This window comes from Carcharodon carcharias, chromosome 6, assembly GCF_017639515.1.
Source record: "Carcharodon carcharias isolate sCarCar2 chromosome 6, sCarCar2.pri, whole genome shotgun sequence".
NCBI lineage: Eukaryota > Metazoa > Chordata > Chondrichthyes > Lamniformes > Lamnidae > Carcharodon > Carcharodon carcharias.
In genome coordinates, this window is record NC_054472.1 from 143788901 (window position 1) to 143808412 (window position 19512).

General features: G+C 43.3%; 1 protein-coding gene across 4 annotated transcripts in view; it reads right to left on the reverse strand.

Moving 5' to 3' along the window:
* The window catches only part of smarcc1a (SWI/SNF related, matrix associated, actin dependent regulator of chromatin, subfamily c, member 1a), a 223774-nt gene that overhangs the window by 168228 nt on the left and 36034 nt on the right, over positions 1 to 19512 (reverse strand). For all 4 annotated transcript variants that reach the window (XM_041189167.1, XM_041189168.1, XM_041189166.1 and 1 more), the window contains 2 exons: positions 18798 to 18922; positions 10479 to 10538 (listed from right to left, as the gene is read on the reverse strand). In XM_041189167.1, the coding sequence (XP_041045101.1) occupies positions 10479 to 10538; positions 18798 to 18922 (185 nt within the window). The remainder of the gene's footprint in view (positions 1 to 10478; positions 10539 to 18797; positions 18923 to 19512) is intronic.

The following is a 19512-nucleotide window of genomic DNA, read 5'->3' on the forward strand; positions in this document are numbered from 1 at the left end:
CCATGCCCATTTCTTCTTCCTCCACACACAGGTTACCACCAAGCTTAGCACTCATTATAAGACACCACATCGTTGATCAAATTTGCCAGGACAACTTAAGAGCACCCCACAGGTTACCTCCCAGGCTGGAGTTAGGAAGTCAGGCATCAGCAGCCCACAGCATGTTATAATGGTACTGAGACAAAATTATTGTTCAGATCAATCACCACAAAAGTAGCAGCCTGCCACAAGGTCATTATGGTCCACTACACAACAGAAATTACAAAAAACAACATACTTCAATGGTGTGTGACATTTTAAATTCATGCCCCACACTTCACCCTATAGTAAAATGCAATTTTGAAGACTGAGATCTGATCGAATTGTTTTATGTTCAGACATCAAGGATAAGGGTCTCAAGTCAGGGGGAGGGGGTGGCAGGGAGAAGTGAGTAAATGGAGCCACAATCTCACCGAATAGCAGAAATGGTGCATAAAGCCAGAGACCAATCCTCATTCCAATAAAGAAGATGGAGAGAGTTCAGAACCAATGTTCCCACATCAAAATAAGCATGGGACTCCCAAATCTAGAGCCCCATGGGCATCAAGGAGCATAAACGATTGGCTTTGGTTTTCAAAAACGAAATCAAAGCTCAAAGTCAGATGACAACAGCTCAATGCTGCAGAAATCTTACAACAGTAAAAAAAAAAATGCAGGGGTGAAATTCAGAAGAAAATTTGAAAAACAAAGCATGAAAAACACTGCCAAATAAAAAAGAAACCCAGAAGTGTTAGAAAGAATAAAATGAAAATGAAGGAAAAGAGATGGTCTATTAGAGGCAAAAAGGTCACCTGCATTTGGAGGGAGAAATGGGCATGGACCTTTATAAAAGCTTAACATCTACCATCACAAGAGGATGATGATTCATTGTTGCATTGTGAATTAAAATAAGGAACAGACCTAATAATTGTAGGCCTATTAATGTCATCATGGTGGCAGGTAAATTATAGGACATTATATATCATCACTTAGAAAGGCACAGAATAATCAAACAGCCAAAAAAGAAAAATCCTGCATTTATACCACGCATTTCATGACCAACAGACATCACAAAGCACTTTATAGCCAAAGAAGTATTTCTGAAGTGTGGTCATTTTTGTAATATAGGGCAGGATTTTTCACTGAGCAGGCGGGTGTGCACCTGACCTGCTAGCGTATAGAATAACACCCAAAGTCGTCTGGTAAGTGTCCAGGCATCATAACACACTCGCGCGATATTTCAGTCAGCAGGTAGGCACGGGAATCGGCAGCACACCCTCCAGCAATTAAAAGGCCTATTAAGTCCATTAACAATGTAATTGATTTAAATTTTCGCTGCCCATCCAACCTTCCAGTTGGTAGCAGGCAAAAAGGCCAAGCAGGCTTAGCATTTTTTGGTGAAACCTCATCCATGGGTAGGGTGATTCATTTAAAATTTTTTTTAAAATTCATCCTAATTTCTAACATGTCCCTGCTCATGTGACAGTCACATGAAGGGACATGTTTCTTAACATTTCAGAAATATTTATTTTTAATTGTCAAAACTCAATCGCCCCAAGGCAGCTCTGTGCCTCAAGGAGCTTTTCCAACATTCACCCATGCACATGTGCCAATTTGCGTTCTTGCCCTCCTACCACTTTACACAAGCAGCACTATCGCACACATTTCACGCTGGACAGGCTTTAATTGGCCCCCGAGCATGAAACGCAGTCCAGCCCCAATTGCACGCAGTGGTCAACTTCCCGACCACCCAAGGGAATAATCCTGGCCGTAGGAAACCTGGCAGCCAATTTGCACACAGTCAGCTCCCACAAATGGCAAGATGATAGTGACCAGATGACATATTTTTTGTGATGCTCAATAAGGGATAAATATTGGCCAGGATGCCTGGGATAACTCCCCTGCTCTTCTTTGCAATGTGAACATACAAATTCAGAGAAGTAGGCCACCTGGCTCCTCAAGCCTGCTCTGCCATTCACCAAGATCACAGTTGATCTAACTGTAACCCCAACCCCACATACCTACCTATCCCCATTCATCTTTCAGCGCCTTGTTAATCAAGAATCTATCTAGCTCTGCCCTAAAAATGTTCAAAGACTCTGCTTCCATTGCCTTTTGAGGACGAACGCTGCAAATACACTCAACCCTGAGAGAAAAGTGTATCTCCCTATCATAAATGAGCGACCCTTTATTTTTAAACAATTACCCTGAGTTCTAGGTTCTCACAAGAGGAAGCATCCTATCCACATTCACCTTGTCAAGACCCCTCAGGATCTTAAAGGTATCAATCAAGTCACCTCAGTCTTCTAAATTCCAGTGGATAGAAGCCTGACCTGTCCAACCTTTCCTCATAAGACAACCCACCCATTCCTGGTATTAGTCTAGTAAACCGTCTCTGAACTGCTTCGAATGCATTTACATCTTATTTTAAATAAGGAAATCAAAACTGTACACAATACTCCAGATGTGGTCTCACCAGTACCCTGTACAACTGAAGCATAACCTTCTGACTTTTGTAATCGATTTCCCTCACAATAAACAGTAACATTCTATTAGCTTTCCTAATTATTTGCTGTACCTGCATGCTTGCCTTTTGTGCTTCCATGGAATCTTTTATGTCCAACTGGAAAGACAAACAAGGCCTCTTAAAACATTTGATCCAAAAGAGGATGCTTCTGACAGTGCACCACTCCCTCAGTTCTCTGCTGGAGTGTCAGCCTAGATTTTGTGCTCAGGTCCTCGATTTAACAGAAGGTCACGTCCGACTAACTTAATTGAATTCTTGTAGAGGCAATGAGGGTAAGTGATATACTTTACATGGATTTTGGTGATGTTTTTTGGGAAGGTACCTCATGGCAGACTGGTCAAAAAAGTAAAAGCTCATAAAAATCCAAGGATAAGTGGCAATTTGGACACAAAATTAGCTCAATGGCAGAAAAATGTAAATAGTTGAAGGGTTATTTGCAACAAGCTTCCAGTGGCATTCCACAAGCATCAGGACTCAGCCCCTTGCTTCCCATGGTATATATTAATGACTTAGACTTCAAAACAAGGGGTTATGATTATGATACAAGAATTGGCTGTTTGGTTCATAGTGAGAGAAAAAAGCTGTACAATGCAGGAACATATCAATGAACTAGTCAAGTGGGTAGAAAAGTAGCAAATGTAATTCAATCTTGACAAGTGAGAGGTAATCCATTTGGAAAGGACAAACAAGGGAATACGTTAAATATTCAGATACGGAGATGTGTAGAGGAAATAAGGGACCTTGGAGGGTGTCGACAGACTCCTAAAGACAGCAGGACAAGCAGATAAGGTGGTTAAGCTGACTTTTATTTATATACTCTACCTAATTAGCCAGGGGATAGAATAGGAGGAGCAGGAATGAGATGCTAGGACATCCCCTGTTGGGCCACAGCAATATGATCACACTAGAATATACAGAGGGCATTTACATGGATTTTGGCAGGAATTGAAAATTTTAACTGGATAGACTGAGGTTGTTTTCTTTGGAACAGCGGAGGCTGGGTCGGGGGTTGGTTGGGGGAGGGGGGTTGAATTTAACCAAAGTGTATAAAATTGAGGGGCCGAGAGTGGATGTCATCAATGAGGCCAATAACTGTGGGCATAGATTTAAAGTAACGAATAAAGGGTTAGAGGGGACTTGAGTTCTTTTTAATCCCAGAGCTTGGTGAGGGCCATACTCAGTGCTGAAAAGGGTGGCAGCAAAGCACTTGGATATGCACTTGAAATGCTGCAACCTAGAATGCCACAAAGCAAGAAAAAGTGGAATTGGAATTAGGCGGGATAGCTTTTTAGGCCAGCATGGACATGAGCTGAAAGCAAAAAACTGCGGATGCTGGAAATCCAAAACAAAAACAAAAATACCTGGAAAAACTCAGCAGCATCTGCGGAGAGGAACACAGCTAACATTTCAAGTCCGTATGACCCTTCAACAGAACTAAGGAAAAATGGACATGAGCTGTGTGGACTCCCTCTGTGCCACATATTTCTATGATTCAACGAATCCATAGTTCAAATGCTCCAGCCAAAATGGATGTTCCAATGAGAAAATTGTGATTTCATCTACATTTCAAGTAGACATAATACAATTTTTTAACCTTTAAAAAAGATCTAGGCCCAAGTATGTTTTACCAAAATATGAATGGCAAAACAGCCTCTCCCTCCCGCTCTCTGTTCTGCCACTGGCTGGCTTCTGCTGCAACTCTGAACCAAGGTGAAGGAACAATTTAAAACAACACTCCCCTCATTACCCTAACCCACCATTTTATCATTGTGACCACAACCTTGGTTTTCATGACAATGTCTGACACTCAAGTACTAGAAGTGTGCTCTCTCAAAGTTTAAAATGGACAAGTCCTAAAGCTACAAAGGAACGTGTAGCTCATTTAAAAAAAAAAGATAAATGGCAGATTCATGAGCAGGTTCCTGGGAGGAGAGTCAGCAATCAAATCATTCCAGCCAATGTGAAAGGAAAGGAGTTACACCCTGAAAGCAACATTCCCTCTAATTTGAGTGCGTAGCCCATTTGATTACTTAGCAAGCTACAGATGCACAGCAAGGGCTTGACTTGTGCGTGGCCTGCATAGGAATTTTGATTGCACAGCTTAGAGAACACAGCCAACAAGGGGAGGTGATAGCATAGTGGTATTGTCGCTGGACTAGAAATCCAGAGACACAGGGTAATGCCTAGGGGCCCCGAGTTCTAATCCCGCCACGGCAGATGGTGGCATTTGAATTCAATAAAAATCTAGAATTAGAAGTCCAATGATGACCATGAAACCATTGTCAATTATTGTAAAAACCCAGCTGGTTCACTAATGCCCTTTAGGGAAGTAAATCTGTTGTCCTTACCTGGTCCAGGCCCAACCAGCAATTTGGTTGACTCTGAAATGGCCTAGCCAGTCAGTTGTAACAAACCGCTCCAGACACAAAAGGAATGAAACCTGACAATGTCCAGCATCGACCTAGGAAATGGCAACAGCAATCACAGCCCTATCGAACCCTGCGAAGTCCTCTTTACTAACATCTGGGGGCTAGTGCCAAAATTGGGAGAGCTGTCTCACAGACTAGTCAAGCACAGTCATCCTCACGGAATCATATCTTACAGATAATGTCCCAGACTCCACTATCACCATCCCAGCAGAGATGGCAACACCGTGGAAAACAGTCAGGAGGGAATTGCCCTGGGAGTCCTCAACATCCACTCCAGACCCTGTGAAGCCTCATGGCATCAGGTCAAACATAGGCAAGGAAACCTCCTGCTGATTATCAAGTACCGCACCGCCCTCCCTCTGCTGATGAATCAGTGCTCCTCCATGTTGAGCATCACTTGGAAGCACTGAGGGTGGAAAGGGCGCAGTATATTCTCTAGGTGGGGGACTTGAATGTCCATCACCAAGATTGATGGTAGCACCACTACTGACGAAGCTGGCCAAGTCCTAAATGACATAGCTGCTAGACTGGATCTGCGGCAGGTGGCAAGGGAACACAAGAAGGAAAAACATACTTGACCTCATCCTCACCAACCAATCTGCTGCTGATGCATCTGTCCATGACAGTATCGCTATGAGCGACCAGCGCACAGTCATTGTGGAGACGAAGTTCCACCTTCACAATGAGGATACCCTGACTCATGTGGTGTGGCACTACCACTGTGCTAAACGGGATAGATTTCGAACAGATCTTGCAACTCAAGACTGGGCACCCATGAGGCACTGTGGGCCATCAGCAGTAGCAGAATTGTACTCGAACTAATCTGTAACCTCATGAACCGGCATAGCCCCCATTCCACCACTACCATCAAGCCAGGGGATCAACCCTGGTTCAATGAAGAGTGCAGGAGAGCATACCAGGAGCAGCACCAAGCATACCTAAAAATGAAGTGTACAACCTGGTGAAGCTTTAAAAGAGGACTACTTGCGTGCCAAACAGCATAAGCAGCAAGTGGTAGGCAAAGCTAAGCGATCCCACAACCAACGGATCAGATTTAAGCTCTGCAGTCCTGTCACATCCAGTCGATGATGGTGGTAGACAATTTAGGAGGTTCCACAAATATCACCTCAAATGATGGAGGCACCCAGCACTGCAGTGCAAAAGATATGAGGCTGAAACATTCGCAACAATCTTCAACCAGTAGTGCTGAGTGGATCATCCATCTCAACCTCCTCTGGAAGTCCCCAGCATCACAGCTGCCAGTCTTCAAACAATTCAATTCACTCCATGTGATATCAAGAAATGGCTGAAGGCACTGAACACTGCAAAGGCTTTGGGCCCTGACGACATTCCAGCAGTAGTACTGAAGACTTGTGCTCCAGAAGTTGCCGCGCGCCTAGCCAAGCTGTTCCAGTACAGCTACAACACTGGCATCTACCCAGCTATGTGGAAAATTGCCCAGTTACGTCCTGTACACAAAAAGCAGGACCAATCCAACTCCGGCCAATTACTGCCCCATCAGTCTACTCTCCATCATCAGTAAAGTAATGGAAGGGGTCATCAACAGTGCTATAAAGGGGCACTTGCTTAGCAATAACCTGCTCACTGATGCCCAGTTTGGGTTCTGCCAGGGTCACTCAGCTCCTGACCTGGTTACAGCCTTAGTTCAAACATGGACAAAAGAGGTGAAAGTGACTGCCCTTGACATCAAAGCAGCATTTGATAGCGTGTGGCATCAAGCAGTCCTAACAAAACTGGTGTCAATGGGAATCAGGGGGGAAAAACTCTTCACTGGTTGGAATCATACCTAGCAAAAAGGAAGATGTTTGTGGTTGTTGGAGGTCAGTCACCACACCAGGGCATCACTGCAGGAGTTCCTCAGGGTAGTGTCTGAGGGCCAACCATCTTCAGCTGCTTCACCAATGACCTTCCTTCTATCATAAGGTCAGAAGTGGGGATGCTCGCTGATGATTGCACAATGTTCAGCACCATTCACAACTCCTCAGATACTGAAGCAGTCCATGTCCAAATTCAACAAGGCCTGGACAATATCCAGGCTTGGACTGACAAGTGGCAAGGAACATTCATGCCACACAAGTGTCAGGCAATGACCATCCTCCAACAGGAGAGAATCCAACCATCACCCCTTGATGCTCAGTGGAATTACCATCACTGAATCCCCCACTATCAACATCCTGGGGGTTACCATTGACAAGAAACTGAACAGGACTAGCCTGTGGCTGCAAGAGCAGGTCAGTGGCTAGGAATCGTGCGATGAGCAACTCACCTCCTGACTCCCCAAAGCCTGTCTGCCATCTAAAAGGCACAAGTCAGGAGTGTGACAGAATACTCTCCACTTGCGTGGGTGAATGCAGCTCCAACAACACTGAGGAAGCTGGACACCATCCAGGACAAAGCAGTCTGCTTGACTGGCACCACATCCACAAACACTCACTCCCTCCACCACCTCTCAGTAGCAGTGTGTATCATCTACAAGATGCACTGCAGGAATTCACCATGGCTCCTTAGACAGCACCTTCCAAACCTATAACCACTACCACCCAGAAGGACAAGCAGATAGATGGGAACACCACCACCTGGAAGTTCCCCTCCAAGCCACTCACCATCCTGACTTGGAAATATATCGCTGTTTCTTCACTGTTGCTGGATCAAAATCCTGGAACTCCCTTCCCAACAGCACTGTGGGTGTGGACTGCAGCGGTTCAAGAAGACAGCTCACCACCACCTTCTCAATGGTAACTTGGGACGTGCAATAAATGCTGGCCCAGCCAGCGAAGCCCACATCCCGTAAATGAATAAAAGAAACAATACCTCTGGATTCAAGCATTTTGAATACTCCATCCCTCATTCTTAACTATCAATTCAGCTCATCTGCTGCTGAAATCCTCATTTATGCCTTTGCTACCTCTAGACTTAACAATTTCAACACAATGCTGGTCTCCCACATTCCACCCTCTGTAAACAGGTCATCCAAAACTCTATTCACTGTCTCAACTTGCATCACATAATGGAAAAAGGACTTCATGCTACAGTGCAAGCAGGTAGCAGCAAAGCCAAAAAATATACAGGAGGTTCCTACAGGACCAAAGGAAAGGTTGGGGAGATAGGGATAACATTAGAATCATACACCAGGTCCATCAGCAAATCAAATCTCAGGTTGAGGTTCACATGGAGATTCATCACCAGCAACATGCCTCTCACTCCTGGATGCTGATAGGATTGCCATGCACTTCCCCATTTTTACTTAAGATTTATACTACCGACAATGTTTTTGTTCTGGATAGACAATCCAGAGATCACAAATGCAAATACTACCAGAACAAGAAGCAAAATCAAATTCAATTAATCCTGTACTTTGAGAGCTGGAAACAAAAAAGAAAATGAAAACCAAAATAAAAACAAAAAAAATTGCTAGAAAAATTCATGAGGTCTGGCAGTATCTGTGGAGACGGAAACAGAGTTAACATTTCGAGTCTGTATGACTCTTCTTCGAAGCTAAAGTAGAAATGTGATGGGTTTTATACTGTTTAAGAGGGGGTGGAGCAAAATAGGTCAGGGATAAGTATGAGCTATGGAGAAGTTTGACAAAGATGACATAGACATAGGACAAAGGGAGTGTAAATGGTAGTGTTAAAGTCTAAAGAAGGTACTGATAGTGGGTTAAAAGAAAAGATGGCAGAATGTGTTAATAACAGAACAAGGGTCAGAGTTCTGAAAGCAAAACACAAACAAGTGACAGGTGGACCTATGATAAAAGCAAAATACTGCAGATGCTGGAAATCTGAAACAAAAACTGCTGGCAAAACTCAGCAGGTCTGACAGCATCTATGGAGAGAAAGACGGAGTCTCTTGCAGTGCTAGAATTCCACCAGTTCCAGTTAATTAACATTTCATTAGTCACCCTTGACAGCAAACATGCTGTGTGCTACCCAGACACAAGCAACATACTTGAACTACAGAAGCAAGTTTCAAGAGAACCAAGATATCAAAATAACTGATTTGCTTTCTTTGACATAAAAGCCTAGAACTGCAGAATATGATGCTAAACGGTGAAGTTCCTTGCAAGAATGGAAATTGCACTGACACAACATCTGAGACAACTAATTCTAAACAGACCAAACAACAGAACACTGATAAGAATCCTACAATTGCACAGTCTTTAAACCAGTGCAACTGAATTACACTAGGTTTTCTAAATGTTGTTAAATAACAGAGCAAAAGCACAGAAATGTAGCACAAGTAAAAATCTAGCCAGCAAAGAAAAATGCAGCATGCACAGGAAAGGGAATGATCTATATACTATAGTGTGTATAGATCAAGGGAATTAGCACATATTGCACGAATGCTCCCTTTAAAATGCTTTTGTGCGCAGCTAGGTTGCTGCACAGCCACATGTGTACAGGATAGTGGGAAAATTGTACATGGCTGTTAAAATTCATACGGATCAGCTTTAAGTTGATTATCAAGTGCTGAGAATTTAGTTAAAGCATGATATTCAAGGGTCTGCAGCTGCATGTACAGCCAGCGATAGGGGTCAGGAAACGGGTAGTCGAAAGAAAAAAATTTTCGAGATTGGAATGTTTTGGCGAGTATCATGCCTCAGGGATCCATTATGGGATCCCCTCTCATTAATAGAGACAGAAGTTTTAAAATCAGATTAAAGATCGTAACACAAACAAAACTGAGAAAACAACAGGACATTGTGGAACAAAGTTTACTGATGCTGTTCAATGCAAAGAAATAAAATATCGGGTCCAAGACAGAAATAAAAAATAATGGAAGGGCTCTTAGTGAGAGAGAACGAGAGTGCAGCAGCAAGAGTGAGATAAATAATTGGGGAGACAGATCTTTACATGTGCAAATGCAGGTAGAAAATGCCTCAAATAAGCAAATAGCATAATGGGTTTCACATTTGGGTAAAATGTAAAAGGAAGCAACACTGACTTTGTGCCAGAGGTTGGCTGGATCACAGTTGAGTGTACTAAGTGCACCTCTGAGCTGCCCATTAGAGGGGCATAAGAACAATGAGATGGACAAAACAATTAATGATACCAGAAATCAAAGATGGCATTTACCGAGAAACAATGAAAACCATCTCTCTCACCACCTCCTCTCATTGCCCCCACTGGAAAGAAGTGGTTCAGAGAAAATCCTATTTAAATTATCAAAATTATGATCGTTTCCACTGGCAATGCTGCAAGTGTTTATTAAGGCAGAGATTGTAACAACTTAAATATGAAAAGGTCAAATAAGAATAAGGATGGGGAAGTGCAGGGTAAGAAGATTAGGGGAAATAGTTCCAGTAAAAGGACTATCACCAGCACAAAAGTCTGAAGGCCTCCTCTGTGCTGCAATTTTAATAGTTCAATGCCAACTTTTGAAGTGGAAATTGTATGCACTTTCCATGGATCAATTATCCACCCCTCAGCCCAACTGAAAAATCAAAGTTTACACTGAATAGAGAACCAAGTTAAAAATATTACCTAGATCTGCAATTGTGCCTCCCTTCACAGGTGTGTGCTCACTGTCCTTCTTGGGGTTCACTAGCAAAGAAAGGAATTATAAACATGAGAAAACATATATAACTCGAGGAGATCTATAGGTTGTTTTGAAAGTAAATCGTCAAATTAAAACAAAAATGGTACAAATGAATTCAAAACAAAGTCTGTTCCAAAAGAAAAAAAAAATTGATTTGATTCCATTCATTGGGCAGCATTTTATATTACATCAGACTGAGTCATTGTTTAGTCCACTGAGCTGACTGCCAGTTTTTGCTTCAGCAACCTATTTCTCATTCCATTCTCTCCTCATTATGTTTGAAGGTACAAAGCTATCAAATTTTCCCTTCAAAAACGCAATCCATTTTGCCTCAACAACCTTGTGGCATAGCATTATCTGACCTGCTGTCTAAAGAATATCTGTTAAAACCTCATTCCTTCACCTGAGCCATAATTTTAAATTCACAACCCTCATCACTGACTCCCCAACAAGAGGCTAAATTCTCAACCTCTTCACTTTATAAAGCCTTCATAAACTTAGGGGGGAAGAAACCTCTTCAATCCCTCTTCATATTCTAAATTACAAAAATGGATGGTAGGATTGGATTATGAGGAGCAATTCTGGGCATGCTGGCAACCTCTTATTGGCAGTTCTACCTTGAGCCACCTCGCAACACACTGAGGAATCCGCTCTACAACTTCTCCTTTAAACCCCTTTAAATTGTCTGTGAAATGCCTTGGGACATATTTCTAATTAAAAGGTGCAATGTTAATCCAAGCTTGTTTTGGATTTATTGTCTCTTTCCATAAGGCATCCCTTTGGTGTCTCTTCATTCAGCTGAAGCCAAAGCTTCTGAATAGCTCTTGCTTCTGAGATTGGGATCAGTTCTACATGTCTGCTCAGTACCACAGCTCTCAGAAATACAGTACAGTTCCTTGGTTGCTTCACTATGAACAACCTAGCCACAATAAATTGTAGGGTTTGAACTTCTGTTGCTGACTCGCAATAATCCCAAAAAACAAGTTTGAATCTCAGTATTTCCTTTCTAACTCAACAAGTTCTTGGAAAAAGTCCAGACAGACAACCAGTAATATTGCTGCTTGCACCTTCCACAAACAACGATTGAAGCTAGAACTGAGTGAAGTAGGTTTGACAAAAGCCATTTGTCTGCTGCACCTGGGGCTGCTTGACAGGAACAGTTTAGATTGTGCTCTGTTTGGTACCCACCTACACGAGATGCAAACTCTGGTTGCCTGCAATAGAAACCATCCCAACATGACTGCCATTCACCATCCATACAAACTGTTTCAGCTCAAAGCTTTCAGTGCCTTTAAGATCGCTTATTCCTTGATGCATTTTAATAATCCTGAATCACAGTTGTTAACTGAAAAGTTCCTAAACTCCACAGGCAGGAAAAACATCACTGCATTACAGTGTGGAAGTACCAACAATGAATGCAGAACAAGGTCCTATGATCTGTACTGACTAGGCTTTTACCCTTACATTGCAGTTCATTTTCCCTTTCTATAGCAAAACATAAAACTGCAATCCTAAGTACACACTCAGAGGAATCACTGTAGCATCACCACAATTGCTATGTGCACGACTGAAAGTGCACCACATTAAAAGGTGAGAGACTGTTAGAAGATATGAAGGTGGCAAAAAAAAATTTAAGAAAAAAACAGCTTTTATGCACATTGGGCTACACAGGAATATTTCACTGCAGTAAATACCCTTTTTATAACGTCAACTACATCACTCAGATAACGAGTTTCACATAAGCTTGTATTTTGCTTCCTCTGTTGCAAACCAGATGCAGGAAAATAAGTGGAGCCCAGATCTTTACAAACTTTCTACATGGATATTCCATAGAACCATAGAAATGTTACGACACAGAAAGAGCCATTCACCAGCTGACGAAAGAAAAAATTTTAAAAAAAAAAACAGCTATCCATTCCCATCCCACTTTCCAGCGCCTGGCCCATTGCCTTGCAGGTTATAGCACTTCAGGTGCAAATCCTGGTACCTTACAAATCAGTTGAGGGTTTCTGCCTCTTCCAACACCAAAGGAAGCAGCAAATTGCTATTGACCTCTCCGCTAGGGGAAAACTATTCTATCTAGGCCCCTCAATCTTGTACACCTCAAATCAAGTCACCACTCAGCCTCCTCTGCTCTAAGGAAAACAAACCCGGCCTTTCCAATATTTCCTCATAGCTGCAATTTTCAAGCCCTAGCAAGATTCTATTAAGTCTCCTCTGTATTCTCTCCAGAGCAATTATGCCCTTCCTGTAATGTGGCAACCAGAACTGTACACAAAATTCCAGTTGTGGCCCAACCAGCGTTTTATACAGTTCCAGCATTACATGGCTGCTTTTGTATTCTATACTTCATCCAATAAAGGAAAGCTTTCCATACGCTTTCTCTGCCACCATATCTATCTGTCCTGCCACCTTCAGGGATCTGCGGGCATGCACTGCAAGGTCTCACTTCCTCTACCCCTCCCAATATCCTCCCATTTGTTGTATATTCCCTAGCTTTGTTTGCCCTCCACCAAACACATTACCTCATGCTTCTCTGGATTGAATTCCATCTGCCCACTCAACCAAACCATTGATGGCATTCTGGATTCAACAGCTGTCCTCTTACTCTATCAACTACACTGCTAATTTTTTTTGTCATCTGCAAATTTCTCTACCACACCACCCACATTTAAATTTAAGTCATTAATTTCTAAAACAAACAACAAAGGACACAGCACTGAGCCCTGTGCAATACCACTGAAAACTGTTCTCCATTTGCAAAAACATCCAACCATTATTTCCTGTTGCTAAGCTAATTTTGGATCCAAGATATTTTGAATATTCATTTCCATGTGATTCCCATCCAAGCAGCACTGGCAAATTCATGAGAACAAAAATAAAATTGGCAACGCAGGGGGAGATGGTGGTGGTGGCATAGTGGTACTGTTACTAGACCGGTTATCCAGTGGCTCAGGCTAGTGCTCTGGGGACATGGGTTACCCATGACAATGACAGCTGGTGGAACTTAAATTTATTGAAGAAATCTGGAAATAAAAGTCTCTGTAATAGTGACCACGAAATCATTGTTGATCATCATAAAGACCTATCTGGTTCACTAATGCCCTTAAGGGAAGAAAAGCTGCCATCCTTACCTGCTTTGGCCTATATGTGACTCCAGGCCCACAGCAATGTGGGTGATCTCTTAACTACCCTCTGAAATGACCTATCAAACTGCTAAGTCTGAAAGGAATGAAACCAGATGGAACAGGCAGCCAAAAACAACAAATGACACACAGCCCTATTGACACTGCAAAGTCCTCCTTACTGACAAGTGGTGGCTCATAGCAGAATTGAATGAGCTGTCCAAAAGACTAGCCAAGTAACAATTGCCTTTAAGGTAGGGTATGTCCCAGACAGCATCACCACTATCCCTGGGCATGTCCTGTCCCAAGACCCACCAGAGGTGGCAGCACAGCAGTACACAGCCTGGAGACAGTTGGCCTGAGAGTCCTCACCATTACCTCTGGACCCCAAGAAGTCTCATGGCATCAGGTCAAACATGGGCAAGGAAACTTCCTGCTGATTATCACGAACTGCCCTCCCTCAGCTGATAAATCAGCGCTCCTCCATGCTGAGTATCACTTGGAAAAATCACTGAGAGTGGCAAGGGCACAGCACATACTCTGGGTGTGAGAATTTAATATCCATCACCAAGAGTGGCTCTGGAGCACCATGACTAACCAAGCTGGCAAAGTCCAAAAGGACATAGCTGCTAGATTGCACAGTAGGTGGTGAGGAAACCTACTGGCCTCATCATCACCAATCTACCTATCGCAGATGCATCCACCCAGGACAGCAATGAAAGGAGTGGCCACCCCACAGTCCTTGTGGCGACTATGTACCCCCTTCACATTGAGCATATCCGCCATTGTGTTGAACGGTACCACCACTGTGCTAAACGGGATAGATTTCAAACAAATCCAACAACAGGACTGGACATCCATGAGGCGCTGTGGGCCATCAGCAGCAGCAAAATTGTATACAGCCAAAATTTGTAACCTTTTGGCCTGACCTATCCCCCCATCTTCCATTGCCACAAACTAGGGGATCAACCCTGGTTCAAGAGTGCAGGAGCAGCACCAGGTATACCTAAAAGATTCAAACTGGTAAAGCTATAACAGAGGACAACTTGCTTGCCAAGGAGGGGAAGCAGCATCCGATAGACATTGCTCAGCGATCCCATAACCAATGGATCAGATGTAAGCTCTGCAATCCCGCCACATCCAGTCGTGAATGATAGGGGGCAATTAAACAACTCACTGGAGGACCAGGCTCCACAAGTATCCACATTCTCAATGATAGAGGAGCCCAGCACATCAGTGTAAAAAACAAGATATTTGCAACCAACTTCAGCTATTCGTGTGGATGTTCCATCTCGGCCTTATCCAGAGGTCCCCAGCATCATAGATGCCAATGTTCAGCCAATTTGATTAACTCCACATGAAATCAAGAAATGGCTGAAGGCACTGGATACTGCAAGGGCTTTCGGCCCTGACAACATCCCACCAATAGTACTGAAGACTTGTGCTCCAGAAACAGCCACGCCCTTAGCCAAGCTATTCCAAAAGTTACAACACTGGAAAATTGCCTGGGTATGGCTTGTCCACAAAAATCAGGACAACTTCAATTCAGTCAATTACAGGTCCCATCAGTCTACTCTCAAATCATCAAAGTGATGGAAGGTGTCAATGACAGTGCTGTCAAGCAGCACTTACTCAGCAATCACCTGCTTGCTCGGTTCGCCAGAGCCACTCAGCTCTTGTCTTAGTCCAAACATGGACAAAAAAAGATGAACGCCAGAGGCGAGGTGAGTGTGACTGCCTTTGTCATCAAGGCAGCATTTGACCAAGTGTGCCATCAAGAGACCCAAGCAAAATTGGAGTCAATGGGAATCGGGGGAAAACACTCCACTGGTTGGAGTCATACCTAGCACAAAGGATGATGATTAAGGTTGTTGGAGGCCAATCTGCTCAATTCCAGGACATCACTGCAGAAGTTCCTCAGGATAGTGTCCTCAGCTCAACCATCTTCAGCTGCTTCATCAATGACCTTCCTTCCATGATAAGGTCAGAACTGGAGACGTTCACTGATGATTGCACAATGTTCACACCATTCGCAATGACTCAGATACTGAAGCAGAGCCTGCCCAAATGCTGCAAGATATGGACAATGTCAGGCTTGGGCTGACAAGAGGCGCACAAGTGCCATGCAATGACCATCTCTATTGAGAGAGAATCCAATCATCCCCTCCTGACATTCAATGGCATTATCATTGCTGAATGCTCTACGATCAACATCCTGAGTGTTGCCATTAACCAGAAACTGAACTGGACCAGCCATATAAATACTTAGGCTACAAGAACAGGCCAGAAACTTGGAATCCTGCGACACGTAACTCACCTCCCGACTCCCCAAAGCCTGTCCACCATTGACAAGTCATGTGTGATGGAATACTCTCCACTTGCCTGGATGAGTGCAGCTCCAAAAACACTTATTAGGAACAATGTATAATTTATATTTGCATGTGAAGAAAGGTAGAACATGGTTTTGTTTTGGTTTCATTTAATTTTTTCTCTGAGCTTGGTTCCAAGAAGTCTGGAGGGCCACCTAACAAAAAGTTCAGCTTTGCTGGATTTGTTTGCATATGTGCATTTATAATGAGGTTTCACAAACCCTGAAGTGAAGAGATAGGTTACAAAGAGGTTAGTAGTTTAGTAATTTTGGGGGGAGGGGGTAACAGTAGAAAAAAAAAGTGTTACCTAGCAACAGGGGTCCAGTGGCACACAGACACAGGGAAAGACAAAAAGTTCAGAGTGTGTCTGTCAAAGTGAAGACATGAGTTCTAAAGTCTTGTAAGAAATCCTGCAAGGTTGCTGGGGGACCGAGTTTGTGGAATTTGTGTTTGCCCCACACTTGAAGTAATAGCGAGTTTAGAGTGCAGTTTTGGGTATCTCAGCAAGAGATAGCAGTCAGGGAAAAAATCATCGAATGAATGTTCGGAGATCCACTGAAAAAAAAGTTTGCAACTGAACCAGCCCAAGCAAGAAGCATTGGCGTTAATACAGTGGTAAATCTAAACCGAGTTTGTGTGTCTGTAAGGGTATTGCTGGGATAAAAGGAATATTGAGAGTATTGAGAATATTGAGAATATTGAATTATTTCCTTATATTTGTATTGAGATCTTTCTAATCTTTCAGTCTGGTGAAATATAGTTCATTTTTTCTTTGCCTAATTTATGTTTCATTCTTTATGTTCATCAGTGTAAATTTGTTCAGTAACTTTCCTCCGCGGTTTCTCAAAAGAAGCCAAGTAAGGAACTATCAAGCCAGGTTTCATCCTGGGATGTGACTTGTCCAGTATTATCAGCTGTGATCATAACACACAAGATGATCATCTCCATCCAGGACAAAGAAGCCCACTTAATTGGCACGCCATCCACTACCTTCAACATCATCTCCCTCCACCACTGATGCAGTGGCAGCAGTGTGTACCATGCACAAGATGCAGTGCAGCAACTCACCAAGGCTCCTTCAACAGCACCTTCCAAACCCATGACTTCAACCATCCAGAAGGACAAGGGCGCAGTCACAAAGGAACACCACCACCTGCAAGTTTCCCTCCAAACCACATCACATCTGGACTTGGAATTGTATTGCCGTTCCTTCACTGTCACTGGATCAAAATCCTTGAACACCATTCCTAACAGCACTGTGGATGTACCTGCAAGACAGCAATTCACCACCACCTTCTCTTGCGTAATTCGGGATGGGCAATAAATACCGATCGTATTATGGGCTTGGAAGGACGAAGATTTGGAATTATATCCAGATCTTTTCCTTCAACCAACATTGTATCCAGAGCAAAGGGGTGCAAGCCTTTGATAAATTAAGTGATCAAAGGAAATGCAGCAGGAGGTAGCCAGCCAAAGAGCCAACTGTGGATAATTGAGAATGAAAAAGAGCCCGTTGATGTAGGCGTCAGGATCAACAACATTAAAAATCTTCCGCCCTCACTCCTTCTCCTCCCTCCCAGAAACATGATAGGGTCCCCCTTGTCCTCACTTATCACCCCACCAGCCTCCGCATGCAAAGGATCATCCTCCTCCATTTCCAGCATGATGCCACCACCAAACACATCTGCCCTTCACCCCCACCCCCGGCGGCATTCCGTAGGGATCATTCCCTCCGGGACACCCTGGTCCACTCCTCCATCACCCACTACCCCTACCTATGGCACCTCCCCATGCCCACGCAAAAGATGCAACACCACCCCCTTCACTTCCTCTCTCCTCACCGTCCAAGGGCCCAAACACTCTTTCAAGTGAAGCAGCATTTCACTTGCATTTCCCCCAACTTAGTCTACTGCATTCGTTGCTCCCAATGCGGTCTCCTCTACGTTGGAGAGACCAAACGTAACCTGGGCGACCGCTTTGCAGAACACCTGCGGTCTGTCCGCAAGAATGACCCAGACGTCCCTGTCGCTTGCCATTTTAACACTCCACCCTGCTCTCTTGCCCACATGTCTGTCCTTGGCTTGCTGCATTGTTCCAGTGAAGCCCAACACAAACTGGAGGAACAGCACCTCATCTTCCGCCTAGGCACTTTACAGCCTTCCGGACTGAATATTGAATTCAACAACTTTAGATCTTGAACTCCCTCCTCCATCCCCACCCCCTTTCTGTTTCTTCCCCCTTCCTTTTCTTTTTTCCAATAATTTATATAGATTTTTCTTTTCCCACCTATTTCCATTATTTTTACATCTTTTATGACCCCCACCCCCACTAGAGCTATACCTTGAGTGCCCTACCATCCATTCTTAATTAGCACATTAGTTTAGATAATATCACCAACTTCAACAACTCTGTGTTCTTTTGTTCTTTTGTCTGTGACATCTTTTGATTATCTGCTCCTATCACTGCTTGCTTGTCCCTACAACCACACCAGCCCCCTCCACTCTCTTCCCCCCCAACACCCACCTTAAACCAGCTTATATTTCACCCCTCTCCTTGGATTCAACCAGTTCTGCTGAAGGGTCATGAGGACTCGAAACATTAACTCTTTTCTTCTCCGCCAATGCTGCCAGACCTGTTGAGTTTTCCAGGTAATTCTGTTTTTGTTTTAAAAATCTTCCAACACATGAAATTGTCCTGTAATATTACAAATGTGCTGCTCTGCAAGGTGCATTATGAACAGAGTGAATGAGCAAAGAGACTAGTTCCTTACCATTTTTGGGTAAAATAACTTCCTCTACGTTCGGTACAGGAGTTGGATCTTCCATATCTTTGGTCAGGTCTTCCTGCTCCTCTTCATCTCTCTGCCCTCTCCTCTTCAGGTATGGTGTGGGCTGCCTATAGGCAACAGAAACTTATGGGTGTCAAAGCTCACAACAACGTCACAATGCATTCATATAAGTGACATGAACATGTTAAGCATAATTGACAAGGTGGGAGATACCTGTGTTCTTTACTTTCTCACTCAAATAGTAATTTATACATTCCACTGAAAACAAATAATGCATTAAATTTGATCTTTCTGGACTCAAAACTACTCCAGTATTAAAAAAGGTAAAAAAAAACACAGAACTTCCCAGTGACCAAAAATAATGCAACATCTGATTCAAAGGTATCAGCCGAGTCAGAAAGATATCACCTCCACAGAATTACAGCCGATCGTACTTTTTACCTATTCATATAGTCAAAAAGGTGATGATAATTTTTAAGTTTCTATTGAATACCCTCTTTGTTTGCTTTGATCCAATGGAACTGGTTCTAGAATTTCAAGTCATTCCTCTGAACTATAGCTTTCCATTCCTGGCATCATTCTAGTTATTCCACACCACACCCTCTCCATCCTTTCTAACATTGGATGCACACAAAAGTGTGCACAGAAGTGCACCAACTACTCTAACTACAGCTAAGTTCTCAGCAACATTTTGCAT